Genomic DNA, 25,434 nt, shown 5'->3' on the forward strand with positions numbered 1-25,434 from the left:
CGATTTGTTCTATTGACGATGCTGCAGCTGTACAATCCTAAATATCTTTTTCAGATGTGTTAGTGATATATAATCTTTAATATTAGTGTAAAACGCCATTTTCAATTGCTGGCTATGAGCTGCATTTATATATTAGTGATATATAATATTTTAATCCTATTATTTGTGCTGCTGTCTGCTATTTCATTGGTTTGTTAATGTAAACAACTATGAAAATAACAACTAAAGGTAATAATCACTAGATGAGGGACCTACGTTGTTCAGAAATGTAAAACGTTTAGCTTCACTCAAATATAAATTTACTTTGTATTGGGTTAATATGTATATATTCTGAGTAAGTTTTTTTTCTATAATTTCACTAATTACTTGTGTGATGGAGATCAAGAAATATATTCAAAATAATAAATACGATATTCAGGGTTAACAGAAATATCAATTTAATTTTAGCCGGATTAAACTTTGATCGTAATTACCACGTAGCATAACAACAATAAGCATGCAAGAAAAGAAAAATAATTAAAAAGCAATCACTTGCCCAGGTCGGGTCTTTTAATAAAAATATATATTTACTCTCTGATAGCTTTATACAATTTATTCATCTATTGATTCATGAACAAAAAAAATATAGAGAGATTCCTGTCATAATTAATATTTTTGTTATTTAAAATACTTTTAAATACGTTGTTGTTTTACTACAAAAAAAAAGAAATACAAAACATATAGATAAGAAACTGGAGATACGATATACTTCCTCTGTTTCTAATTGTAAGTAGTTTTGCTTAAAAGCACGAATATTTAGAAATTTGTTATTTAAAAGAATATATCATTTAACCAATTAATTCAACCAATTATTAAAAATATAACATTATTTCTTTGGTCACACAATATCCAATAAATGAAAAAGATGCATTGAAATATGTAAACTAATTATAACTCTTTTTGCTAAAACTACTTACATTTAGAAACGGAGAGAATATAAAAAATCTAATAATTTCCGAAATATTATAGTCGATTAAATGAAAATTACAAAATCCTAATTATATGCTACGCTTAACTCTAAACTTTAGCAACTTCTTCAAACTTTAAAATTATAAGTTTACACCATAAGAATCCTTTTATCACAATTAAATAATGGTTCAGTTATTAATATAGTTCAACATGGTATTTAAAAGCTACTTAAAAACACTATATTAATGAAAAGAACAGTCAATTCAACAAAAGAACATTTACTCGACGTAAGTGGTCCTTAAAACAAATTGATACAACAAGAAAAAAAATCCAACTTATATATGACATAGCTACGACCGTAACCCTCATAGTTTACTAGATATCAACCTTATCTTCATCGATCTTGAAGAAACTAAAAGACCTACAACTGTGGAAGAAGAAAGTGATACGTGCACTATATGCTTCGAGAATTACAATTATGAAAACAACATATATTATCTTCTTTGTGGTCATAGTTACCATTTTTTATATGCATTGATCAATGGCTTTGTAGAAATATAAATTGTCCCATACGTAAAAATAGTCATCTATGATATCCCGATCACTTCGATTTAATACGAGGTTTCCTATGTTTTAATTCCCGTTGATATCCCTTTTTGACTTTTACTAATAATTTTGGAAAATAATTGTTTTCCATAGTTATAAAATATTTTCTTTCTCACAACCTCACACACACACATTATCACACACACACATTAAAATGAATCAAATGCATCCTTTCTGTACTACTACCACTGACCTCTATCAAATGTAGGCCTAGGCAAAATAACCGGAACCGAAGAACCGAACCGGAACCGAACCGAGATATCCGAAACCGAAACCGGACTAATACCTTCAAATACCCGAACGGTTCCTATATTTTTATATCCGAAATAACCGAACCGAAACCGAACCGAAAACCGAACGGATACCCGAATATATAAAAATATTAATTATATATACATATAACATCACTAAATATATATTTTTAATTTAAAATTCTATTAAAAGTATATGAAAATAGTTGAGGATAACTAAATTATTATAAAGTATCCAAACTACCCGAAAGTATATGAAAATATCCAGATAGTTTTATCCGAAATATCCAAAGTAATACGAAATATCCAAATTTTTTTATCTAAATCATCCTAATTATTTGATATTTTACCCTAAATAACCGATATTTTATCCAAATTATCCGAACTACCGAACTATCCGAACCCGAACCGGATCCAAATGAGAACCGAAAATAGTTCAAGTACTAAATGGATCCTCTAGCTCCTATCCGAACTACCCAAAACCCGAAATACCCGAACCGAACCGATACCCGAAATGCCCAGGCCTAATCAAATGGATCAAACAAACCCTCTTCAACTTATTAGATACCAAAATATACGCGCCGGAATGCCCTAGTAAACAATAAACATAATATAGCAACCATTATAAAAATCCATAATTATACGATAACGCATTTTAAAATCCATAATCACATAATATAGCAACCATAAGTTGGAACGCCAAATAAAAAAAAGAAAAACTAAATCCACATGGACTCATGTTACTTATAACTGGAAAGCGTTATTTTGATCTTCATCTTCTCGTAGAAGAACATCATACCCAATCTGCAATGGTTAGGTTGAAGGATTAGAAATATACTCATAAGATAAGCACTCTATGTTTGCATAACTTTCCCACAAGAATTGACAAACATAAATATGTATACCTTATGCAAGTCATAGATTAGGGCATGCTAGAGGCTGGTCTGCAGAGAATGGGAAAGGGAGGTTTTATGCCTCCTGCAAAATCCATTGCCTTGGCTTGATACTCCACTAGAGGACCATCCTGATGCTCTCGAGCCATAAAGGTGATGTAGAGCTTAAACCCACCTCTTGCTTTTAAATTGGCTCTCACAATGCTTACAACTTCCACAGACAAACGCTAAGTACAAAAAACACACACATCCTATCAGAAAGAAAAAAAAAAAGGTTCGATGTTTGATCAGTTCAGTACAAACCTTCTCCTCGTTGAGTTTCTTAACACACAGGGAAGCAATATTTGCCAAATATTGCCTCCTAGACACGTTTACCCTGTCTGACCAAAGATCGTCCAGATCTAAAATGGGGTAGACGGATCTGAATGGATCTTCTAAAAACCCCTATAAAAAAAAAAAAAATCAAAATAAGAAAAGATTAAAAAATCAAAGAGTCAATTCATTGTGTGGGGATAACAAAGAGGGATCAAAACGTTACCCTATTCTTCCAGGCCTTGGTTTTATAGTCGCGGAACTCTTTGTAATCCTCGTCGTTGGAGAAGCCTTCACGGCCGTCAGAGTCGAATACCAATTCGTAACCATCGTAACTGTCCTTATCCCACTCCGGTTCCGGATCTTGCATGTTTAAATAGTTAGGAGGCTTCACGACTTCTTCATCATTGTCTTTTGCCTCGACACTCCATGCGCGTCCGCTATCACTATCGCTTTCTTCTTCCATGCTTGTGTCGTCGTCGTCTTCATCTTCGAACTTCGGCTTTTTCGAGACAGAAGAGTCAGATTCCTCCTCAGTCGCAGCTCTTTTCGCCCTCGAATCGTCGCTTAACATCGTCGCTGGAGAATCGAGCGAACCCTAGATATCTCTCGCAACACACAAATTGGGAACGAAGCAAAGCAGATGACAATAATGAAACGGTATGTGTTTACCGATGTGTCCTTATATCTCTCTCTGCCTATTTGCACACGTGACTTGGTCGGAAGATTATTTGGGGGGCATGTGAGCAATTATATGGGCCAAACCTGATATAAGAAGCCCCATAGTAATTTTACGAACCTGTAATTAACAAATGGCGTTGCGTGATCTCAGCCGTTCATCATCAATTCATAGGTTAATGTATTACCAAATGTACGTGTGTCACGTGACGCCTTTTCCTCATCTTTCGAATTAATAATCTTTTTTCATCTACAGAATTATAAATATGTAAGTAAAAGTTAACTTGTTACCTACGTTACATGGAAACGGAAGCGGAAACGCGGAAGCGGAATCGTATGGAAGCGTAGAAACGATTTTTTTCAAAAAACTAGGAAGCGGATCCGTATTGGAAGCGTATATATATATATATATACATATCATATAAACCCACATATAAAATAAAATTCTGAAAATTAAAAGTGTAAACTTTAAACCACACAAATCCAGCAAAGTATTAAATATCAAGCAACACAACTAAAAATAAAAACGTTCAATGTCAAAGATCAATTGTTTGAACTCTACGCAAGTAAACACATGAAAAGAATTTTCTGCACTTATTTAATACTAAAATAGAACTTTAACAGTAGTTTCACAATGCAAATTTAGTTATACTTTAACCATTACCAACCATCCAATCAATATCATTGAACGATACATATAAAGCTACAAATCTCATGTTTGTGTAAAGGAGAAGAAGAATATAATAATTAACAAACAAATAAAAGTCTAAATAAAATCACCTTGTTGATTGTTTGGTCTCGGCTACGTAGGGTCTCGGTAAGGAGAAGAAGAAAAGATAGAAACTCAGAAGTGTAAAAGAGATGAGAACGATGACTTTGTCGTAGTCTTTTCAGTTTCCTTTTTTTTTTACTAGGGTTTTCAGTTAAAGAAATAAAACATAAAACATTTATTTTTTCCTTTTTTATTTTTATTTACGATTCCAACTATCAAACTTAAACGCTTCCAAATAGGATTCATCGTTTCCATCACGCTTCCATATCTGTTTTTTTTGGAAACACGATTCCGGCACGCTTCCGAGCGATTCCGCACGCTTCCGACTCCGTTTCCGCTTCGGAACCAGGAACCAGTACGTGAGACACGCTTCCATGCAACGTAGCTTGTTACTTGTTGATCGCATACATTCAATTTAAAGTGATAAAATCTGATGTTATAAAAAAAATATGTAAGTAAAAGCTGATAACCTTACAAAGCCGAAATTTTATCGGTAACATTACTGCTGTATGTCTTAATCAAGGGTAGTGATTAGCACTTCGAGGTTGTTGTGGTTCGTAAAATCGAGAGGTTAAGGCTATTTTTTGGAGACGCGCTTGGCAAGCCAGTATCTACCAGCTCATAACTCATACACCGGCCTGGTCCTTCCTTAAAGCGGCTAAAGCAATAGGTTTAGGCCACATTTTAGTGTCTAAATTAGAGGGCCACAGTTCTTAAAATAATATCTTCATTGCGATGGCACCTATGAAATCATGCGCGTCTTGCTCTCTAGAAACAATAGAGTAAGCACTGTCTTCAATTAACATTTTGACATTTTATATTTTAAAATTATTTTGATTGCTTTTTTTTTTCTTTTAAACTGATCATTCTCCTTTTATTTTCAGGTAGCTTTTGTTAGATATAAATAATAATTAATCTTAGTTATATAATTCATATTCAATATTCTTATACTACAATTTTTGTTTGTTTTCAAAAATGTTTCTTCGCATATTATTCTTTCATTTAAAAAAAAATCATGTATTTCCTTTTTAGTTAAGCAAATGCATGTGAACATGTATTTTTAATTCTTTGTATTGTTTTATATTCCATGATAAAATTTATTTAAAATATATTGTTAAGTAAATGCATGTGAACATATTTTTGCTAGTTCCCATCATTGATGATCATATGCTACTTACTCCCAATCTCATCTGAAATTTTCAGGCATCGTACGTTTTGTCTGCTGATAATATTCATCAAAAATCGGTCGGCGTGACTTTAAGAACACGGAGGAAAGTACCTAACACAAACCCGCGAACTAGAGGTGTCAAATGGTCGGGCTGATCAATGGTAGCCCGTGTCCATATATAAAATGGGCCTAATTTGGATAAACCCATTTTTTTCATGGGTTTTGATTGGGCATAATTCGGGAAACCATTTAAAAAGTGGTCATTATCGGGTTTGGGCTTTATGGTCACGGGCCGTCCAATGAACAAAAAAACCTAGGGTTTCAAAACAAAATTGATTTGGGGAAAAACCTATCGTTTCATCATATCTCTCTCTCCCGAAGGCGATTCCTCTCTGTCGCGAGCGTCGACGTCACTCTCCGTCGACGTCCCTCTCCGTCGACGTCCCTCTCTTGTCTGGTATGAATCATATGATAGGTTTGATTCAACTTATTTGAGATGGGTTTGATTCAACTTATTTGAGATGGGTTTGATGGGTCTGCTTTTGATCTACATTTGAAATGAATTTTGCCTTTTCAGGTAGAGGAACCTCGCTTCTTCTTCCTCTCCTGCTCTCAGCTCCAGCGCTTGACTGAACAAAAGAGCTCTCTGTTTGTCGATCTGTTCTTCTGCATCACTAGACTGTAAGGTTCTCAAATCTCAATGGCATTATCCTTGTTTGTTTGGTATTGATAACATTATGATTTTACCGAGTTTATGATGTGAGATGGATACTTGTTCATCATTGTAGTCTGATTTCTGGTACTGCTTGTGATAAGTTATGAGTTTATTTGCGATATGACTGAACAAAAGAGGGAGAAGCTGAAACTCAGACAGAAGCTAAAAGGGATTCCAGGAAGGATTTGCTTGACGACAGACTTGTGGAGAGCTCTTACGGTTGAAGGGTATCTGTGTTTGACGGCGCATTACATAGATAGTGATTGGAGTCTGAAGTCGAGGATTCTTGACTTCTGCGCGTTTCCTCCTCCTCATACTGTTGGTGCCATAGCGATGAAGATAATGGAGTTGCTGAAAGAATGGGAGCTGGAGAAGAAAGTCTTCACAATCACCGTGGACAATGCGTCATCAAATGGTAACATGCAGTCCATTCTCAAGAGGCAGCTACGAAGGGAACTGGTATGCAGTGGAGAGTTCTTCCACGTGAGGTGTGTCGCTCACATCTTGAACTTGATAGTTCAAGATGGCCTGAGTGTGATAGTTGGATTGTTGGAGAAGATAAGAGATAGTGTAAAGTTTGTCCAAGTGACAGAATCTAGAGAGAAGCTCTTTCAAAGCTGTGTGGACATGGTGGTTATTGATCCTAAAGATAAAGATAAAGGATTGGTTATGGATGTATCAACAAGATGGAACTCCACTCATCTTATGCTAGACAGGGCCATCATTTACAGAGAAGCCTTCCGCCATATGTCTGAAATTGAGGCTGCATATCAGTTCTGTCCAACTGAAGTGGAGTGGGATAGAGCAGTGTTGATCCGCGATTTCTTGGCGCCGTTTGCTGAGATGACGAATCTGATTTCTGGCTCTTCGTATCCAACAGCTAACGTGTATTTCATGCAAGTGTGGAGTATCGAGAGCTGGCTGAAAGTGAATCAGTTTAATGATGATGAAGTCATTAGTGAGATGGTGGCTTCAATGAAGCCTACGTTTAGTAAGTACTGGGAGGAGTATTCTGACATTTTAGCCATTGCTGCTGTTCTTGATCCAAGACTCAAGTTGCCTTTCCTGGAATACTGCTTCACAACGTTAGATGCAACCACATGTAAGCTGAAGATGGATCACATTAAGAAGAAGATAAATAAGCTCTTTGATGTTTACAATAAGAACACAAAGAAAAACATGGCTGGAACTTCAAGATCAAAGTCTGCACATACCACTTTACCAGGATATGATGTAAGCTTTTTACTTACTGTTTTTATTAAAGTCTGAATGTTGAATCAATTTCCTTCTTACATGTTGCTTCATTAAGGTCTGATAGTTGCTTCCTTTCGGTTTTGCAGGGGTTTTGCGCTTTCATATCACAGAATGCTGGGGGTAGTGCCACTATTGGGAAATCCGCCTTGGATAAGTACCTAGAAGAACCGGTTATAGACATTATGACCTTCCCGAGTTTGAATGTTCTCTCCTATTGGAGAGACAATGCCAATCGCTTTATAGAGCTCTCAGCAATGGCGTGTGATGTTCTGAGCATTCATATCACCACGGTGGCTTCAGAGTCTTCATTCAGCATTGGAAGCCGAGTTCTGAACAAGTATAGAAGCTCTCTTCTCCCTTCCAATGTTCGAGCACTGATTTGTGCAAGAAATTGGCTAAGGGGATTTGAGTCCTTAGACAGTAAGTTCCTTGATCATTTGAATTTGGTTATCTTTCTACTTGAAATTGATAATCGAATTTTCTTAGGTGATGAAGTGGATTTTGAACCTTTGGAGGAAGTTGGAGAAGAAGTTTAGTAAACAAGTCAAGTCTGAGACTCTGAGTTCATGTGTAAGTCTTCACTTTTTCTCTATTAGATGTCTGATCATAAGTGTGACATTTTTCTCTCTTAGATGTCAGACTTTGATGTTAGTTTATGTACTAGTTTGAGTACCAGTTGCTAGGTTGTAGAGTTGAAACCGAAATGGGATTTTAGACTAGTGTAGACTAGTGTGTTTAAGGAAAGCGTGAGAATGGGTTCATGGCTATCTGTATAATTTCTTAATGCTTAGTGAGTTTGTGCTGCTGATTGTTTATGATACTGGTTCTTATAATAAATCACTTGTTTTGTAGGGTTTATGGATTTGGTGGAAGATGGAGGAGAACTTATGTATGCAATTATGTATGGAGTTATGTGTATTGCTTTCTATGAACTTATGTGTATTGCTTTCTATGAACTTATGTATGCAATTATGTATGGAGTTATGATGTTTTGAACTTATGTATGAAATTATGCTATTTATGTGGTATTTGAAATTTATATATTGTTGTACTTGTGGATTTATGAATGAATTTTAATCTCATGAACTTGTATGAATTTGTATTTGTATTTATAGGTTTATAGGTTGAAATTAAAAAATTTCATAAATGGTCATTAATGAGTCTCATGGCAGCCCATATAAATATGAGTTTTGATGGAATGGTCCTTAATGGACATGGTCCTTGATGGACATGGTCAATTTTTGTCCACAAACTATAAATGGACAAACGGATATGGGCTAATGGACATGGATTTTCCCATCTGACAGCTCTACCGCGAACTCTTTAATAAAAAAAATCTTTCTCTTTGCAGGTATCAAAGCAGTCACTACGAAAATCACAATCTCTTAAGTAATTTTGTTAGGGAAAGAATCATCCTCTCATGGTGAATTGGATACTTGTATATATTGTAGACTCATTTAGACCACTTGGATATTGGATCATGCTGCGATGAGAGCTTTCATTGTATATTCCGGTGATGAAAAATTGCATCATGCGAAGACCTTCCAAATGCATAAGATAATGTCCCAAATTCTTTAGTCAAATTAAACAGAACTTTATTATTCAACAACCCAACGTTATGTGAGCTATATAAACATCTGTTTTATGATGACCATGTTATCTGACAGTAAACATCTCCCAAAGATATAGCTAACATTTAAGACAAAACCTAAATCCACCTCGGAATCAGCTTACTTTTAACTGAAAAACATCATTTCAATCACCTTGATCTTGGTGTTCCGCTCAAACCAGCAACACAACAGACAAATTTTGCAATGATTAGGTTGAAGATTTGAAATTCAAAAGGACAATCATCCCATAATTAAGAAAATCACTTTCTGTTCACATCCATTCCTCCAATAAAATTGAAAAAGCTCATAAGATATTCCAAACAAACTACTAAGTAATTACACTGAGAATAAAAGACTTTACAATAAATACCTAATGCAAGTCATAGATTAGGATATGCTAGAGGCTGGTCTGCAGAGAATGGGAAATGGAGGTATTTTGTGTCCTGCATAATCCACTGCCTTGGCTTGATACTCCACGAGAGGACCATCGGGATACTCTCGAGCCATAAAGGTGATGTAGAGCTTCCACCCACCTCCTGGTTTTAGATTGCCTCTCACAATGCTTATAACTTCCACAGACATACCCTAAGTAAGTAAAACACACACAAACACACATCCTATTCGTAAGTATCATATCAAATTACAGAATACAAAAAAGTTTATATTTGAATTGATGAGTACAAACCTTCTCCTCGTTGAGTTTCTTAACACAGAGGGAAGCAATATCTGTCAAATATTGCCTCTTAGTCGTGGTTGTCCAGAGATCGTCCAGATCTCTAATGGGGTAGATGGATCTGAATGGATCTTCTAAAAACCCCTAAAAAAAAAGAATCAAAATACGAAAAGATTAAAAAAAAATTAAAAAGAGTCATATTTCATTAATTGGATAACAAAAGGGTGAGGGTTACTTTACCCTATTCTCAAAGGCTTTGGTTTTATAGTCGCGGAACTCTGCGTACGCCTTGTCGCTGGAGAAACCTTCACGGCCGTCAGGATCGAATTCCAATTCGTAGCCATCGTAACTGTCCTTATCCCACTCTGGTTCCGGATCTTGCAAGTTTGAATAGTTGATTGTCGGAGATCTCACGCCGTCATCATCGTCTTCTGCGTCGACACTCCATAAGCCTTCGTTATCGCTATCGCTTTCTTCTTCCATGCTTGTGTCGTCTTCATCTTCGATCTTCGGTTTTTTAGAGACAGAAGCGTCAGATTCCACCTCCGTCGAAGCTCGTTTCACCGACACATCGTCGCCTTTCATCGTTGCCGTAGAATGGAACAAACCCTAGAAATATCTCTCTAACACACAAATTGACTAGGGGACAAGGCAGATGACAATATTAAAATGATACTCTTGGATGTATTTACCGATGTGGCCCTCATGGTTTTGGTTGGTAACATGAGTTAGGATTGATTTAGTTTGGTTTGTGGGTGTAATCTTTTTTCCTGGAAAAAAAAAATAAGATTATTCGCGTTTGCGTGCATAAAGGTATTCGGACAAACAGAAAAACTGATAATTATAAATGTTTAAGCTAAAAACTGATAATCTTACAAAGCCGATAATTTATCGGAAACATTAGTGCTATATGTCTTCAACAAGGCTAACCCTCAGGCTGCTAACTCTTACAAGTTTTCACACGAGTTTTGAATAGATGATTCCATCTTGAATATTTTCAGAAAAAGAAATTCCCAATACATCTAAGATCGCACGGAGGAAAAGCTATTTACTTGCCGCTTGCTTTCTAGTTTTTAAAATAGCAAAGCCTTTATTCGTGGAGGAAACATATTTTTACTACTTCCCAATTCCCATCATTGATGATATGCTACTTTCTCCCAATCTCATCTGAAAATTTCAGGTATCATTTTGTCAGCTATGTAATGACAATATTCATCAAAAATTGGTAGACCAATTGTAGGCTAAGTCTGTATCAAGAAGTTTTCTATCTTTTTTTTGAGGGGGCTTTATGGTACCCTTCTGCTTTCTTAAGCAGATTGAGACACAAGTAGCATTGTATCAAACTTACATTACAACAGTAATGAAATTCACATTTTTATCAAAGAAATAAATAAATAAATAATTGGTAGACCACGGCGTGACTTAAAGAACACTGAAGAAAGTGCCTGACCAACCCCGCCAAGCTAATCAGTAAAATAACTTTCGAGTCTCAATGACCGTCCTTGATCTTTAAAATATTTGGTCATTGCAGGTAGGAAAGTAGTCATTACGAAAATCACAATCTTGAAATTAATTTTGTTAGGGAAAGAATCATCCTCTCATGGTGAATTTGTGATTATATATCATAGACTCAATTAGACCACTGGGATTTTGGATCATGCTGCGATGAGAGCTTTCATTGTATATTCAGATGATGAAAAAATTTGCATCACCTTCCAAATACACTAGAGAATGCCCCAAAATTCGTTAGTCCAATTAAACAGAAACTTATTAATCAACAACCTAACGTTATACGAGTTATATAAACATCAGATTTATCATGATCATGTTATCTAACAGTAAACATCTCCCCTCAATGCAAGAATGTCGAGTATAAATATCCTCCTTATTTAAATGTCAAAGATGCAAATAAACACTAAACATAATTTAGACCATTATTAAACTACATATTTATACCGTACAAGCGCCAAAGACATAGCTGACATGAAGACAAACCTATGCAAGTCATTAGGACATGGAAGGAGCTGGTCTGCAGATAATGGGGAAGGGAGGTGTTTCACCTCCTGCAAAATCCATGGCCTTGGCTTGATACTCCACGAGTGGACCATCCAGATACTCTCGAGCCGTAAAGGTGATGTAAAGCTTCCACCCATCTCCTGCTTTTAGATTGCCTCTCACTATACTTACAAATTCCACAGACCTAAGTAAGTTACACACACGTTCATCCTATCTGTGAGATTCTCATCAAATTAAAACAAAATAAAAATATATATTTGAATTGATGAGTACTAACCTTCTCCTCGTTGAGTTTCTTAACACACAAGGAAGCAATATCCGCCAAATATTCCCTTGTTGTCATGTTTCTAAAACGTTGTTCCAGATCAGTAAGGGGAAAGATGTACCTGAATGGACCTTCTTCATAAAAACCCTAAAAAATCAAATACGTAAAAGATTAACAAATTTAGAGGATAACTCAATGGATAAAGAATGGGCTACGTTACCTTATTCTTCCAGGCCTGGAACTTAAATTCGCGGAACTCTTCGTACTCCTCGTCGTTGGAGAAGCTTTCACGGTCCTCAGGGTCGTAGCATTCGTAACCATCGAAGCTGTCCTTGTCCCACTCCGGTTCCGGGTCTTGCATGTTAAAAAAATTATTTCTAGGAGGTCTCACGACTCCTTCATCATATCCTCTTCTGTCTCGACACTCAATGCTTGTCGGCTGTCGGTATCGCTTTCGTCTTCCATGTTTCTGTCGTCTTCATCTTCGACTTTCAGCTTTTTCGAGACAGAAGAGTCGGATTCCTCCTCCGTCGAAGATCGGTTCGGCGTCACATCGTCGCTTGACATCTTCATCGAACAAACCCTATAAATATCCCTCAGCAAACATTAAATCAGAGCCGTTCAACGAGTGTTGACTTTTCAGTCGTAGTTTAGAATTATATTCATCTTAAGCCTGTTCGGTTCATTACAGGTCAGTATGTTCAACCAATCGATACGTATTGCATGTCCTTTTCTCCTCATTTTACCGTAAAGAAATAAGATTACTTTATGTTTGCGTGTACAAACACCTCACAAACCTGCCAAGCTAATCAATCAGTACAATAAATATCCATTCTCAGTGACCTTGATCTTTAAAATGTCTCTTCTCTTTGAATGAATTAAAACACTTAGCACGAAAAATCAGCACTCAGAAATACTTTTGTTAAGGGAAATAATTATCCTCTCATAGTGAATTGGTGATAATAATACTAAGGACTCGGTTAGACTACTTGGATGAGAGCTTTCATTGTATAGTCTCCTGATGAAAACTTGCATTATCTAAAAACCTTCCAAATACACAAGAGAATGCCACAAGTTTATTAGTCCAATAAACAGAAACTTATTAATCAGCAACCTAACGTCGTATGAGTTAAATAAACACGACCGTGTTATCTGACAATAATACAAAAAAGAAACCTACCTCGGACTCAGCTTCGATCTTTGTGTTATGCGGAGACCAGCAAAACAACAGACCAATTTTGCAATGATTAAGAGTGAATATTTGAATTCAGAAAGACAATCATCCAAAAAACTACATAAAAATAATAATATTCCCATAACTAAGAAAATCACTTTTTGTTTACATCCATTCCTCCACAAAAATTGACAAAAGCTCATAAGTAATTCCAAACAAAATTATCAGAGCTACTAAGTAGTTACACTGAATAATAAAGAAACCTTACGCAAGTCATAGATTAGGATATGCTAGAGGCTGGTCTGCAGAGAATGGGAAAGGGAGGTTTTCTGCCTCCTGCAAAATCGATTGCCTTGGTGGCTTGATACTCCACTATAGGACCATCCGGATACTCTCGAGCCATAAAGGTGATGTACAGCTTATACCCACCTCCTGGTTTTAGATTGCTTCTCGCAATGCTTACAACTTCCACAGACGAACCCTTAGTTATTAAAACACACACACGCATCTTATCTGTAAGTATCATATCAAATTACAGAAGAAAAAAAAGGTTCATATTTGATCAGATCAGTGCACACCTTCTCCTCATTGAGTTTCTTAACACATAGGGAAGCAATATTTGTCAAATATTGCCTCCTAGTCGCGTTTACCCTGTCTGACCAAAGATCTTCCAGATCTAAAATGGGGTAGACGGATCTGAATGGATCTTCTAAAAACCCCTAAGAAAATCAAATACGAAAATAATAAAAAAAATTTGTGTGGGATAACAAAGAGGGGTCGTAACGTTACCCTATTCTTCCAGGCCTGGATCTTATACTCGCGGAAGTCTTCGTACGCCTCGTCGTTGGGGAAGCCTTCACGGCCGTCAGGATCGAATACGCATTCGTAACCATCGTAACTGTCCTTATCCCACTCCGGTTCCGGTTCTATCATGTTTGAATAGTTAATTGTCGGAGATCTCTCGACGTCATCTTCTTCTTCGTCGACACTCCATAAGCCTTCGTTATCGCTATCGCTTTCCTCTTCCATGCTTGTGTCGTATTCATCTTCGACACTCGTTTCCTCCTCCGTCGAAGCTAGTTTCGCCGTCTCATCGTCGCTTTTCATCGTCGCTGCAGAATTAAACAAACCCTAAAAATATCTCTTGCAACAATTTGATTTGTGAGTCCTAGTAAAAGGCCCGAAATGTCTTTACAGGCTTTATTTTTTACATGTTAATTTACTTACGTGAGTGTACATATTATTACGTTGCGTGTACAAAGACCTCACAAACCTGCCAAGCTAATCAGTACAATAACTCTCCAGTCTCAGTGACATTGATCTCTAAAAGGCAGTGTTTTTAAAACTGGACAGAACCGACCGGGTTGAACCATAAACCAAAAATAATCTGGATTGGGTTAATACTAAAATTAACCAGTTAAAAACACCTATCGAACCGTCAAAAACCCAAAAACCGGCGACCCAATGAATCAGCCAAACTCCAGTTCGTATATAAACCAAAATTTTGTTAGTGAAAGCTCTCATAACAGCATGATCCTTTTAGCAGTGTTTTTAAAACCGGACCGGCTAGCGAACCGGAAATTTTTGGGTCATGGGTCATTGTAGTTTAACCGGGTATGAACCGGGTTCGGTCGGTTTACTTAGATTAAACTAAATTTAATGATATTTTATAAATAATATGCATATTCTTTAAAAAATATACCATATCAAATAAAATGTTTAAATAGCCATAATGTGTAGAAAAACTTAAAAATAACAATTAAAATCTAAAATCAATATGAAAAACACATTTAAATTTTATTCGCAAATCTTATCACACTCTAAATCTTCATCACCTTTTAAAAGAAAATTATATACACATTAGGTAAAATTTATATTTTGAAATACAAATTTCACAAACATGAAATAAAATTTAAACACAGTGAGAACTAGACAAAAACAATATCTTGACGTGAATATTAAACTTTATGAATCTTATAATTTATGAGTTGTAGAGACGGCAAAAGAAAAAAACGATACTTTATTGATCTTTAATAAATCTTATTTTTATTTAAAAAGAAGAAAATTAATTGTTTCATTGACAAAATTTTGGATCATGCTGTTATGAGAGCTTTCATTTTATAGCCTGCCATGAAAACTTGCATCATCTAAAGACCTTCCAAATACACAAGAGAATGCCCTTACTAATCAACAACATAACATTACATGAGTTATACGAACATAAATTTTGGTTCCGATTGGTAAATATAGATATTAATCGCGGAAAAAATAATTTAACTACAAATTTTAAAAAAATCTGTGAAATCAAAACTGCAGGATAATTTTACGAAATGGTAGAATATATATTAGATTAATTAAAATATTTATATAGTATCTAATTTATTATAGTAAAAAATATTAATAATTAATTAATACAAAATGTGAAAATAATTTAAAATTTCTTGTAATAAATATTTAGCTTGTTTGTAATAATAATTTGACATCTTATAATATTATAAATAAATTATAGTATAATTTTATTTATAACATAAGTATTTAGCATTAAATTTTTATTGTTATTTATTTAATAGCTTGAAATGACATTATCAAATTATTTGAAAATAATCTACTAAAACACATTTTCTATTTAATAAAAATTTGTGTGTTTATCACCTCTATTTTATGTCTATTTTCTTATTCTGCAATTTTAGTAGTTTATCGGCAAAATATTTTAAATTTGCATGCCATTCCACAAAGTTACCAATCATACCGTTTATTTTGATCGCTTTACTGACAGTAATCATCTCTCATGAATGCACGAGCGTCAAGTCGAGATACCCTCCCCCATAATTATCCAAAATACAGATAAACATTAGCAAAAAGCAACCGTGTCCATGATTGAACTCCATATCTATATCGACCACTTAGAAAGTAGGGCCATAAGTTGTAATCCCAAAGACATATTCCCTCTCTTTCCTAAATATAAAATGTTTAATGTTTAGGTAGAAATACATATTAAAAAAATTATTTTTTGTCTAGAAAGTATCATTAAAACTATAAATTAATGATATTCAACTAATTACAAAATAGACTATTAAAATATGATTGAGTACACAATTTTTAATAAAGTAAAAATTACATAGAAAATGAAAACATCTTATATATTAGAACTTCAAAATTTTGTAAAATATCCTAATTTTAGGAACAGAAGGAGTAGCTAACATTAAGACAAAACATAAAAAAACTCGGACTCAGCTTGAGCATGATTATTGGGGGGTTTTTAGGGTGAGGTTCTTAGCGGAATATAAGAACCCGTCTCTTAACTTTTAACTAAAAAAACTAAGAACCGGTTCTTAACATTTTTAGTTAAAAATTAAGAGACGGGTTCTTATATTCCTCTAAGAACCCCACTCTAAAAACCTCTAATAATCATGTTCTTACCCATTCTGCAACGATTAGATTGAAGGTTTGAAATTCAGAAAGACAATCATCCGAACAATATTCCCATAATTAAGAAAATCGCTTTATGTTTACATCCACTCCTCCAAAAAAATTGACAAAGCTCATAAGTAATTCCAAACAAAATACCAAGTAGCTAGTTACACTAAGAATAAATGACTAAGCATAATAAATATACCTATGCAAGTCTTAGCTTAGGATATGGTAGAAGCTGGTCTGCAGAGAATAGGAAAGGGAGGTTTTTCTCCAAAATCCATGGCCTTGGCTTGATACTCCACGAGAGGACCATTGGGATACTCTCGAGCAATAAAGGTGATGTACAGGTTCCACCCACCTCCTACTTTTAGATTGCCTCTCACGATGCTTACAGATTCCACAGTCGTACCCTATTTAGTAAAAAACACACACATCCTATATGTAAAGTATCATATCAAATTAAAACAAAATAAAAAAGTTTATATTTGAATTGATGTCACCTTCTCTTCATTGAGTTTCTTAACACACAAGGAAGCAATATCCGCAAAATATTCCCTCGAAGTCATGGTTGTCCAAGGTTCTTGCAGATCACGCAGGGGGAAGATAGACCTGAATGGATCTTCTTCAAAAAAAACCTAAAGAATCAAATATTAAATATTTTTTGATGTAATTCAATGGATATAACAAAGAGGGGTTAATTACGTTTACCTTATTCTTCCAGGCCTGGATAACTCTTCGTACTCCTCGTCGTCGGAGAAGCTTTTACGGTCATCAGAGTTGTAGCATTCGTAACCATCGAAGCTGTCCACATCCCACTCCGGTTCCGGATCTTGCATGTTTAAATAATTAATTCTAGGAGGTTTCACGACTCCTTCGTCTTCTTCTGTGTCGACACTCCATGCGCGTCCGCTATCGGTATCGCTTTCGTTTTCCATGCTTGTGCCGTCTTCATCTTCGAGTCGACTCTCGTTTCCTCCTCCGTCGAAGCTGGTTTCGCCGTCTCATCGTCGCTTTTCATAGTCGCAAAGAATCGAACAACCCTATAAATTATCTCTTACGACAATTTGATAAATTTGATAAGTGTGAGTCCTAGTAGTAAGCCCGAAATTTCTTTACAGGCTTTCTCTGAATGTTGACTTACCTGATAGTAAATAACATTACGTTTTATTACTGCGTATTAAAAATTCATTGTCTAGTTTCTTGACAAACAAGAAAAGAAGATTAATTGGGCTTCGGCTCATCTAGAAAAGATCAAATCTCTCGACTATTCTCTTTTTGTTTGTGGCCCATTAAATTAGGGAAGATCTATTCTGTAACTGTAGTACACTAGAGCTGCTGCCTGTACATTGTATGTAACTGAAGTAAAATCTAAAAAAATATTGTAAAATTGCTCCAGTATAGATGTATTTCTTAAACATGATTTCATTATGCAGAGTGTATTGCAAATTATTGAGACCAAACACATGTTTTTTAGTTTTTTTTTCTGTCTGAGAGGCAACAGCATAAAATAAAGTTTTGGGGTCACCACACTACTCAGCAATCTGATTATTACCAGGCAACATCTGCAAAGCAGTTCTGTTGTTACTACTCTTTATAGAGAGTTCCTTCACCATCTTCACAAGTTTCCTCATGCTAACATCTTTCAAGTTCTCTTCATCAATGTCCACCTTCTCATTCTTCTTTGCAGCCTCCTCACCTTTGCTCTCTCCATTAAAAACATTCATCATCATCATCTCCATGCTGTTCTCCTTGCTCGTATTATCCACATCGACCAGTTTCATAGCCGAGTTCTTTGATGCTGATTTGTTTGGTCTTGGAAACTGAGCTGAGACTGATTCTTCTGCCACAAATGGAGATACTGGAGCTGTTTCTACTGGAGCCTCTTCAAGCACAAGAGGAGAAGTTGGAGCCGAAATAGAACCTTCTGATTCAGGTAGAATCACCTTTCCGTCAGCAATATCAGTTCCCTGTATGGCTTGGTATGAATCAGCTTCAGAGATAGTGCCATCCGACGCAGCACCAGAATCATCATCTCCTTCCGACTCCGTGTCTGAATCACCACCAGTTTGTTCCACCATTGTGTCTTCATCAAAAGCGTTGATTTTCTCAGTCTCAGAATCATTCTCCTGAGTCGCCTGTTCTGTCTCTTGGTGGTCGACTTGGTTTGAATCAGCTTCAGAGATTGTGCCATTCGAGTCAATGCCAGAATCGTCTCCTTCCTGCTCACTTTCTGAATCACCATCAGTTTCCACCATTTTATCTTCATCAAGAGTGATGATTTTCTCAGCCTCGGAATCATTCTCCTGAGTCGCCACTTCTATCTCTTGGTGATCGGCTTGGTCTGAATCAACTTCGGAGATAGTGCCGTCTGAGTCAACACCAGAATCTCCTTCCGACTCAGCTTCTGAATCACCGTCGGTTTGGTCCACCATTGTTTCCTCATGGAAGGTGTTGGTCTTCTCAGGCTCGGAATCTTTCTCCTCCACAGCCTGTTCTGTCACTTGATGATCGACTTGTACTAAACTCTCGAAAGTTTCAAGGTTCTTGGACTCTGCAAGAAAAAAAATGACATTTGGATTTAGAAACGTAAACAAGAAAATTGGTTAGTGCTATTAATTTGTTGCATTACCTTTATTGTCACTAGTTGTCTCAGTGTTGGCATGTTCCAAGACAGGAGGAGTATAATCGTCATTCTTCAACACCTCCCATTCTTTCTCCATGGAAGCACTTAAATCTCTACCTAAGATAACCTCAGCATCCTCAGTTCTCTCCTCTGAACCTGATATTACCACAAAATGTTCATTATAGATCAGAAGCATTGCAAGAGAGAAAAAGGCATTGTATCTAAAGTCTAAACTAACCAGCTGGATTCTTCTCCTGTGCAGACACTTCTTGTTCCGTTTGTTCAATCCTCTCAGGTTTATCCAATGTTTCTTTAGTCTTCAAACTCAGATCAGCCATACATTTCTCCAATAGCCTGGTTGATCTCCTAGTGCTGTACCCTGACTGGACCATCTCAACCTTCTTGCTCTCCTGAGCTTTGCTGCCACAAGAAGCTGCTGCTGAAGCCTTCCTTGTGCTTCTCACTGCAGGAGTTTTAGCCACATCGAACTTGACATTCTTGATCATGTTTTCTTGGTCCAGTTCTCCATCACGAGACTTGCTCGTCAAACGAGATGACTGAGGCTCAGGTTTTACAACGGTGGTCTTCCTTCGGGTTGCTCTCGTTGCAGTACTTGGCGGAAGCTTTGCTACACTGGTTGGAGACTGAAGAACATTGGAGTCTGACTGTTTCATGTATTCATCAAGACCTTCAACCTATTAAACCCAAAGAAAAAAAAAGAATCACAGGAACTAAATTAATCCTGTAAATACATAATGAGCACAAGTAAGATTCAAAACCACAAGCATGACCAAGATGACTAAATAGATCAAACACAAACGAACAACTTCGCATAAAAAGATAGATATACAAGAGCAGATTTGAATGCGATGAACAAACAATTATGAAGATCAGATTCACCATTTCATTAGAATGTCAAGCAAACGATTTCTGGATCTTGCTTATTTTGACAGATCTCAGTAATTTAATGAGCTAAAACACCTAAGATCTTCGATCAGGATCGGATTCAATCAGTGACCTAAAACTTCTAGATCCAGAATCATATTAGATTCCGACTTAACTAACGAGATCTCTCTCAACCAGCTCAGAGCGATTCGCTGATTCATATTAGATTGACGAAATCGAATCGATGCAAGTGTGAGAAGGAGGAAGGAAACTTACAGTCTCGAGAGATTTGAGAGCATCGGCCATGGCGAGGTTAGTCATGTTAGCTGGGATTTTGTTGATCTTGCAGAGAAATTGAAGATCTCTTCTGAGAAGGCTGTGGAAATCCATCTTCGCTCGAGTGTTGGTTTGAGACTTGGGAGAGATAGTGATTATGAAAACAAGATGTTTTATTATTTTGGAATCGGAAGGTTTGTGTGTGGGGTATTTATACAATATCTCTTTTCTCTTTTCCCAAGAGGCGCCAGCCAATGTAGACCTAATATTCATAGTGAACGTTGGAGCGGAGGTTTTGAATTTTGAATTTTCTGGATATTAATATTTAATTTATTTATTTTAGTCATCCTTTGTTTTACATTCTCCGCCTTGTCACTTGTAATGTACCGTATCGGCCAGAAATGGCAAAGATATTCTAAAAATGGACACCGGAATAAATACATTTGTTGAGGAGAATTTTAGTTTGAAAACAAATATCATCATTTTATAAGATTTGAAAAAAAAACAATCGTAATATATAGTCTTGGGTATAAAAATGAATTTATATTTTTAGGCCATAAACTGTAAAGCCCACACAAAAGCGTCAATTGATTAGTTTCTTCAGCCATAAACTTTTCAGATACTTTATATAAAAAAAAGCTCCGATGCCGGGAATCGAACCCGGGTCTCCTGGGTGAAAGCCAGATATCCTAACCGCTGGACGACATCGGATCCTGTTAACTTCATTGCTACAAAGTTTGTAGACTCATGCATACGTTATACTTCAATGAGCTGGTGATTTTAATCATTCTCTAATCTCTACCACAAGAGGCAAGAGCCCTCCTGATCAGTTGTGCAAGTAAGCTAAAGAATATATGATGATCCGAACCAAATAAGCTTCATATTTTCTGTTTGTGAGTTTGTACATTTCATATTAATAAATATTGTTTTCGTATTTATTTTTGTTGTTGTATGTTTTCATAACATGAGTCAAGCTCAATGAATATTTGTTAACTTCTTTTTATCACAAAACTAGCTCTGCATCCATAATATCCATATCTCTTTGGTAGCCAAGAGCCAAGAGAAATAAAAATTTTTTTTTTTACATTTTACATAGAGAAATATAAGTGAACACTGAACACCATAAGAATTTCTTTCCCATTTATATGTATATATTAATTAACATAATAAATTCAACCCTAAGCTTTGCCTTTAATCACAAAAGCCCTCTTAGTTTATTCCTCTTAACTTGAAACCTTTACTACTGATTTAGCATAAGCTAATGGAAGAGCTGCAATTTTCTTAACTTTCCCAACATAAGCTCTCTTGGTAAAGTTGTTGTAATCATTCGCTTCAATCTCGTCCAATATTCTCCTATACAATAGTAGCGATGCCCATACCTGAAGGGAAAACCAATCTTGGGGGTTAAATCGATCAAAAACAAAGTTATGGGGTAAAAACGAAAAAAGCTTCAAACCAAAAGTTTAAACGGTAGAGAGATGCACTTACTGGCCATCTGCTAGCAGCGTCAAGCTCGGTGACACCTTTCTCAGCTTCGTCGAAGAACATTCTTGCTCTCTTAAGCTGCAGTCTCATGAAGTTTCTCCATTTATCAGTGACTTTTCCAGCGAATATGTCTTCATCGGAGAGACCAGCCTGAGCTAACTCATCTTGTGGTAGATAAACTCTTCCTCTTCTTGCACTGAGAGAGAACAAAACCAGTTCAAGAATGAGATCCGGTTTAATTGAAATAAGAAACCGATATGTAAAAGTCAATAAACCAAATCTCGATACTCACTCTTCACCAACGTCCCTGAGTATGTTGGTAAGCTGATTGGCTATACCGAGGGCCAAGGCAGCGTTGTAAACACTCTCGGTCGTTGCCTTGGACTTGGGATTGATTCCCATAACCGGAACGCTCATCAAACCGACAGTTCCGGCGACATAGTAGCAGTAAAGGTAGAGCTCATCAAAGTTGTTGTATCTAGACTTCCTCAAATCCATTCTCATTCCTTCAATCATGTCTCTAAATGGCTGCAAAAAACAAATAAAACATTTTAAAAATGAGATTTATCAAAAGTGAAAAAGACAAAAATAGCACTAAATCAAGTTTATGTTACCAAACTAGCACTCAAGGTCAAAAGTCACAAAAATAGCACTTAATGTTTTATCAAAAGTCACAAACTTAGGGTTTAGAGTTAAAGGGTGGGGTTTAGGATTTAGGGTTTAGGGTTTAGGGTTTAGAGTTTAGGGTTTAGGGTTTAGGGTTTAGAGTTTAGGGTTTAGGGTTTGAGTTTAGGGTTTAGGATTTATGGTTTAGGGTTTAGAGTTTAGGGTTTAGGGTTTAGAGTTGAGAAATGAGGTTTTGGGGATAAGATTTCAAATTTTGAAAAATAAAAAAATTAAAATTTTCAAAGGATAAACTTAGAAAGATGCTATTTTGGTTATTTTAGTTTTTGAGTGCTATTTTTGTGATATAAACTTAGAAAGGTGCTATTTTGGAGATTTGCCCTTATCAAAATATATTGAACAAGGCAGAGAGAGAGAGAGAGGCTTACCTGAATATCTACAGGGTATCTAGTAACTGTATCAGCTAGAGCAGCGTCAAGCATATCGAAAGCACGGCCATGAAAAAGATCTTCTAACCTTGCTTCCCATCTATCTAACGCCATGGGAGTTATATGTGATGCATTCGGCCCATCTACCAGTTCATCAGTTCTTCTGCACCAAACTGCACAAAGAATGAGAGTAAAATCATGACAACCATAAAAGAAAAACAACATTTTAGTATGTGGCAGTTTAGAATCCCTCAGATGCTTTAAATGTTAGTATCTCAAAGGGTCATGAACTAACATTGTTCAGCATGAGATGACTCATGCTGATCAAGATAATTGGGCCCAAAAGCCCATTGAAAACCCATATTAGTAACTAAATTAATTCATTATCTTGGGACTTAATCTTGAGAGGGGTACAAATTTGGATGCTCTGTCCTTCGTGGACTTGTCTTATACACAAGCTAACACACAAAACAACTAGAAAAGTCATATGTATACATGAGCGTGAGGTTTCAAGGAAACTAATTCTGCTTCTTATTAGAACTTCCTGCTAAGAAATTTAGCTAAAAATACTAATCACGAGTAGTAATAAACTCACCATAGATAGCCCAAATCGCCTTTCTCCTCTCGGGTGTCATAAGCAAAGTTCCTACAACAAAAAACATAAGAAAAACTCAGAAAACAAATGAATAAAATACTCTATTACGCCAAAGCCAAAGAAGAGTAACAAAAAAAAAAAGATACTAACCAAGATAAAACGTTTTGGCATATTCAGCACAAACTTCGCCGCATCGATCATAAGCTTCACCCAACAAGCTCAAACTCCCAGGACGAACAATATCCTGTGGTTTCTTCACATCGTCAAGAACAGGAGAAGTAGACCTAAGCTGTTTGTTCACCAAAGCTGCTTGTCTCAACACAACATTGTAAACCTTCTCTTCAGATGAGAGGTCTATCTCTCCTGCAGGATGTGCTACTAAGCTTGAAGAGACAACACTACTTCTTCTTCTTCTTCTAAAGCTCATTACAGAAGAAGAAGAACTCCAAGTAGTTTGTGTTGTTTGGTTCCTCCTACCATTGTTCACTCTCTGATTCTGACAACGAGAGAGCACTCTAGAAGATTCTAAAGCCCGTACCAACCCACAAGTGTTCATTGGGTCTGGATTTGGAGAAGAAGCAGCAACCCATAACACTGCTACAGAAGACATACTCAAGTTCTGTTTACTCTGTTTCCTCACTAAGAAGAATCAAAAACCAAACTTTGAGTGAAACCCAGATTTTGATTTTGGATCAAAGTGGTAAAGAGTAAGGCCTTCCTGCAAATGGATTAAAAGAAGAGTTGATGAGAAATCGAGGTCTCTGATTCTCTATATAGAAAAAGACAGAAAAGTGAAATAGCATAAGAGAGCAACCTTAACCAAACCAGAGAAAACGAATGATGGAAACAAGATCCTACCTTTCTCTCTCTCTCTAGGACCAGAGACGTGAGAGTGAGACGGAGAAGGAGGAGGAAGGACAACGAGATTTTCAAACAATTAATTAAACAAAAGACGAGAAAAAGGTTCGAGTTTGACCCATTGATGTCACAAGTTTACTTTGCAACACAAGTAGAAAAAAAGAAGACTCTTCCTCTTATCACAAACATTCTCACCCACTCAAATTTTCTTCTTTCTTTTTCATCTTCTCTTGTTTTTATTTACTTTCGTGTGTGTGTGTGTGTTTGTATATTTTAATTTGTTTTTTGACTGGCCAAGTCTTCGGGGTGACTTGTGTTATCGAGCATTTCTGGTTTCATATAACAAAAAGATCCCAATTTAAAAAAAAAAAAACAAAACTTACATTTTAACACCTTTTCTCCTTTTGGCCTAGTTATTTAATTAAAACTTTGGTTACTATTCTATATTTGGTTGATTCACCAATTCAGTGCCAGGTTCTGATTCTATACTAGAGGATCTATCATTGATATTTAAGCTATTTATAAACAATTAAATTTATTACTTTGGTTTAAGCCAACATTTGAGATTATGTGGTTTAACCTTTAAAAGTATTTCACTATACTACATACAAATATTTTGAGGGAAAATGATTATTTATGAAAAAGTATAATGTCATTTATAACCGCTAATTTCTAAATTAAAGAATAGAAATGCATTGGCAATATAATAAAGGTTATTCCTTTTGCATTGTTTAACAAATTTTTGGTAGAAATTGTTTCTGGTTGCTAAAAAAAAATATTGTTTATCTGTATAATTTTTTTTTTCTAGTATTGAGTTTGTGCGGGGAATATATTCGATGCAACCATATACTCGTCTAATAAAGATCTAGCTGGTTCTTAGCAAAAAAAAAAAAAGAAGGTCTAGCTGGTGT

At 35.9% G+C, this 25,434-nt stretch overlaps 7 protein-coding genes and 1 non-coding gene across 11 annotated transcripts; all 8 read right to left on the reverse strand.

Moving 5' to 3' along the window:
- Positions 1-2,427: 2,427 nt before the first annotated feature.
- On the reverse strand, positions 2,428-3,693 carry BNAC03G08220D. The gene is made up of 4 exons (XM_013825062.3): positions 3,237-3,693; positions 3,002-3,142; positions 2,711-2,925; positions 2,428-2,609 (listed from the first exon to the last, which is right to left on the reverse strand). Exons 1-3 carry the CDS (start codon positions 3,582-3,584, stop codon positions 2,728-2,730), a joined length of 687 nt encoding a protein of 228 aa, XP_013680516.1. The 5' UTR covers positions 3,585-3,693; the 3' UTR covers positions 2,428-2,609; positions 2,711-2,727.
- A 5,734-nt stretch (positions 3,694-9,427) lies between these two features.
- Positions 9,428-10,539, reverse strand: LOC106383442. The gene is made up of 3 exons (XM_048752012.1): positions 10,121-10,539; positions 9,893-10,024; positions 9,428-9,792 (listed from the first exon to the last, which is right to left on the reverse strand). Exons 1-3 carry the CDS (start codon positions 10,463-10,465, stop codon positions 9,595-9,597), a joined length of 675 nt encoding a protein of 224 aa, XP_048607969.1. The 5' UTR covers positions 10,466-10,539; the 3' UTR covers positions 9,428-9,594.
- Positions 10,540-11,246: 707 nt separating this feature from the next.
- Positions 11,247-14,576, reverse strand: LOC111203906. Of its 2 annotated transcripts, XR_007321120.1 has the most exons (4): positions 14,125-14,576; positions 13,914-14,054; positions 12,382-13,816; positions 11,247-12,308 (listed from the first exon to the last, which is right to left on the reverse strand). XR_007321120.1 is itself a non-coding variant. In XM_022698043.2 (3 exons), exons 1-3 carry the CDS (start codon positions 14,440-14,442, stop codon positions 13,616-13,618), a joined length of 660 nt encoding a protein of 219 aa, XP_022553764.1. In that variant the 5' UTR covers positions 14,443-14,576; the 3' UTR covers positions 12,338-13,615. The 2 variants fall into 2 exon arrangements, 1 of the variants encoding a protein (XP_022553764.1); XM_022698043.2 differs by lacking the exon at positions 11,247-12,308 and having other exon boundaries at positions 12,338-13,816.
- On the reverse strand, positions 11,888-12,522 carry LOC106383439. Its single transcript, XM_048752938.1, has 3 exons — positions 12,382-12,522; positions 12,174-12,308; positions 11,888-12,106 (listed from the first exon to the last, which is right to left on the reverse strand). Exons 1-3 carry the CDS (start codon positions 12,520-12,522, stop codon positions 11,888-11,890), a joined length of 495 nt encoding a protein of 164 aa, XP_048608895.1.
- A 2,391-nt stretch (positions 14,577-16,967) lies between the features above and the next one.
- On the reverse strand, positions 16,968-17,684 carry LOC106383444. The gene is made up of 3 exons (XM_048752939.1): positions 17,458-17,684; positions 17,250-17,358; positions 16,968-17,159 (listed from the first exon to the last, which is right to left on the reverse strand). Exons 1-3 carry the CDS (start codon positions 17,682-17,684, stop codon positions 16,968-16,970), a joined length of 528 nt encoding a protein of 175 aa, XP_048608896.1.
- Positions 17,685-18,151: 467 nt separating this feature from the next.
- On the reverse strand, positions 18,152-20,734 carry LOC106386281 (dentin sialophosphoprotein). Its single transcript, XM_013826148.3, has 4 exons — positions 20,534-20,734; positions 19,611-20,067; positions 19,379-19,528; positions 18,152-19,300 (listed from the first exon to the last, which is right to left on the reverse strand). Exons 1-4 carry the CDS (start codon positions 20,645-20,647, stop codon positions 18,279-18,281), a joined length of 1,743 nt encoding a protein of 580 aa, XP_013681602.1. The 5' UTR covers positions 20,648-20,734; the 3' UTR covers positions 18,152-18,278.
- Positions 20,735-21,172: 438 nt separating this feature from the next.
- Positions 21,173-21,244, reverse strand: TRNAE-UUC. Its single transcript has one exon. It is a non-coding gene; the product is annotated as a tRNA-Glu (tRNA).
- A 343-nt stretch (positions 21,245-21,587) lies between these two features.
- Positions 21,588-24,677, reverse strand: LOC106386282 (phytoene synthase, chloroplastic-like). 3 transcript variants are annotated; one of them, XM_013826150.3, is made up of 7 exons: positions 24,524-24,677; positions 23,816-24,383; positions 23,666-23,716; positions 23,071-23,243; positions 22,311-22,546; positions 22,022-22,214; positions 21,588-21,912 (listed from the first exon to the last, which is right to left on the reverse strand). In XM_013826150.3, exons 2-7 carry the CDS (start codon positions 24,273-24,275, stop codon positions 21,757-21,759), a joined length of 1,269 nt encoding a protein of 422 aa, XP_013681604.1. In that variant the 5' UTR covers positions 24,276-24,383; positions 24,524-24,677; the 3' UTR covers positions 21,588-21,756.
- Positions 24,678-25,434: the final 757 nt, after the last annotated feature.

Source organism: Brassica napus, chromosome C3 (genome assembly GCF_020379485.1).
Source record: "Brassica napus cultivar Da-Ae chromosome C3, Da-Ae, whole genome shotgun sequence".
Classification (NCBI taxonomy): domain Eukaryota; kingdom Viridiplantae; phylum Streptophyta; class Magnoliopsida; order Brassicales; family Brassicaceae; genus Brassica; species Brassica napus.

Bases quoted from the DNA above. Each gene is read 5' to 3' on its own strand.
- LOC106386282 (XM_013826150.3), bottom strand. From the start codon at position 24,275: ATGTCTTCTGTAGCAGTGTTATGGGTTGCTGCTTCTTCTCCAAATCCA. The intron at 22,547-23,070 runs GTAAGCCTCTCT...TGTTTTTTGCAG, and splicing joins GATACCCTGTAGATATTCAG to CCATTTAGAGACATGATTGA. The intron at 21,913-22,021 runs GTAAGTGCATCT...TTTTCCCTTCAG, and splicing joins ACGCTGCTAGCAGATGGCCA to GTATGGGCATCGCTACTATT.
- LOC106383442 (XM_048752012.1), bottom strand. From the start codon at position 10,465: ATGAAAGGCGACGATGTGTCGGTGAAACGAGCTTCGACGGAGGTGGAA. The intron at 10,025-10,120 runs GTAAAGTAACCC...CTTTTTTTTTAG, and splicing joins CCAAAGCCTTTGAGAATAGG to GGGTTTTTAGAAGATCCATT. The intron at 9,793-9,892 runs GTTTGTACTCAT...TTACTTACTTAG, and splicing joins AGAAACTCAACGAGGAGAAG to GGTATGTCTGTGGAAGTTAT.
- LOC106383444 (XM_048752939.1), bottom strand. From the start codon at position 17,684: ATGGAAAACGAAAGCGATACCGATAGCGGACGCGCATGGAGTGTCGAC. The intron at 17,359-17,457 runs GTAAACGTAATT...AGATCCATTCAG, and splicing joins TCCAGGCCTGGAAGAATAAG to GTCTATCTTCCCCCTGCGTG. The intron at 17,160-17,249 runs GTGACATCAATT...TTTACTAAATAG, and splicing joins AGAAACTCAATGAAGAGAAG to GGTACGACTGTGGAATCTGT.
- LOC111203906 (XM_022698043.2), bottom strand. From the start codon at position 14,442: ATGAAAAGCGACGATGAGACGGCGAAACTAGCTTCGACGGAGGAGGAA. The intron at 14,055-14,124 runs GTAACGTTACGA...TGATTTTCTTAG, and splicing joins TCCAGGCCTGGAAGAATAGG to GGGTTTTTAGAAGATCCATT. The intron at 13,817-13,913 runs GTGTGCACTGAT...TTAATAACTAAG, and splicing joins AGAAACTCAATGAGGAGAAG to GGTTCGTCTGTGGAAGTTGT.
- LOC106386281 (XM_013826148.3), bottom strand. From the start codon at position 20,647: ATGGATTTCCACAGCCTTCTCAGAAGAGATCTTCAATTTCTCTGCAAG. The intron at 19,529-19,610 runs GTTAGTTTAGAC...TGGTAATATCAG, and splicing joins ACAGGAGAAGAATCCAGCTG to GTTCAGAGGAGAGAACTGAG. The intron at 19,301-19,378 runs GTAATGCAACAA...TTTTTCTTGCAG, and splicing joins GACAACTAGTGACAATAAAG to AGTCCAAGAACCTTGAAACT.
- BNAC03G08220D (XM_013825062.3), bottom strand. From the start codon at position 3,584: ATGTTAAGCGACGATTCGAGGGCGAAAAGAGCTGCGACTGAGGAGGAA. The intron at 3,143-3,236 runs GTAACGTTTTGA...TTTTTTTTATAG, and splicing joins CCAAGGCCTGGAAGAATAGG to GGGTTTTTAGAAGATCCATT. The intron at 2,926-3,001 runs GTTTGTACTGAA...TTTTGTACTTAG, and splicing joins AGAAACTCAACGAGGAGAAG to CGTTTGTCTGTGGAAGTTGT.
- LOC106383439 (XM_048752938.1), bottom strand. From the start codon at position 12,522: ATGCAAGACCCGGAACCGGAGTGGGACAAGGACAGCTTCGATGGTTAC. The intron at 12,309-12,381 runs GTAACGTAGCCC...TTGATTTTTTAG, and splicing joins TCCAGGCCTGGAAGAATAAG to GGTTTTTATGAAGAAGGTCC. The intron at 12,107-12,173 runs GTTAGTACTCAT...TCTCACAGATAG, and splicing joins AGAAACTCAACGAGGAGAAG to GATGAACGTGTGTGTAACTT.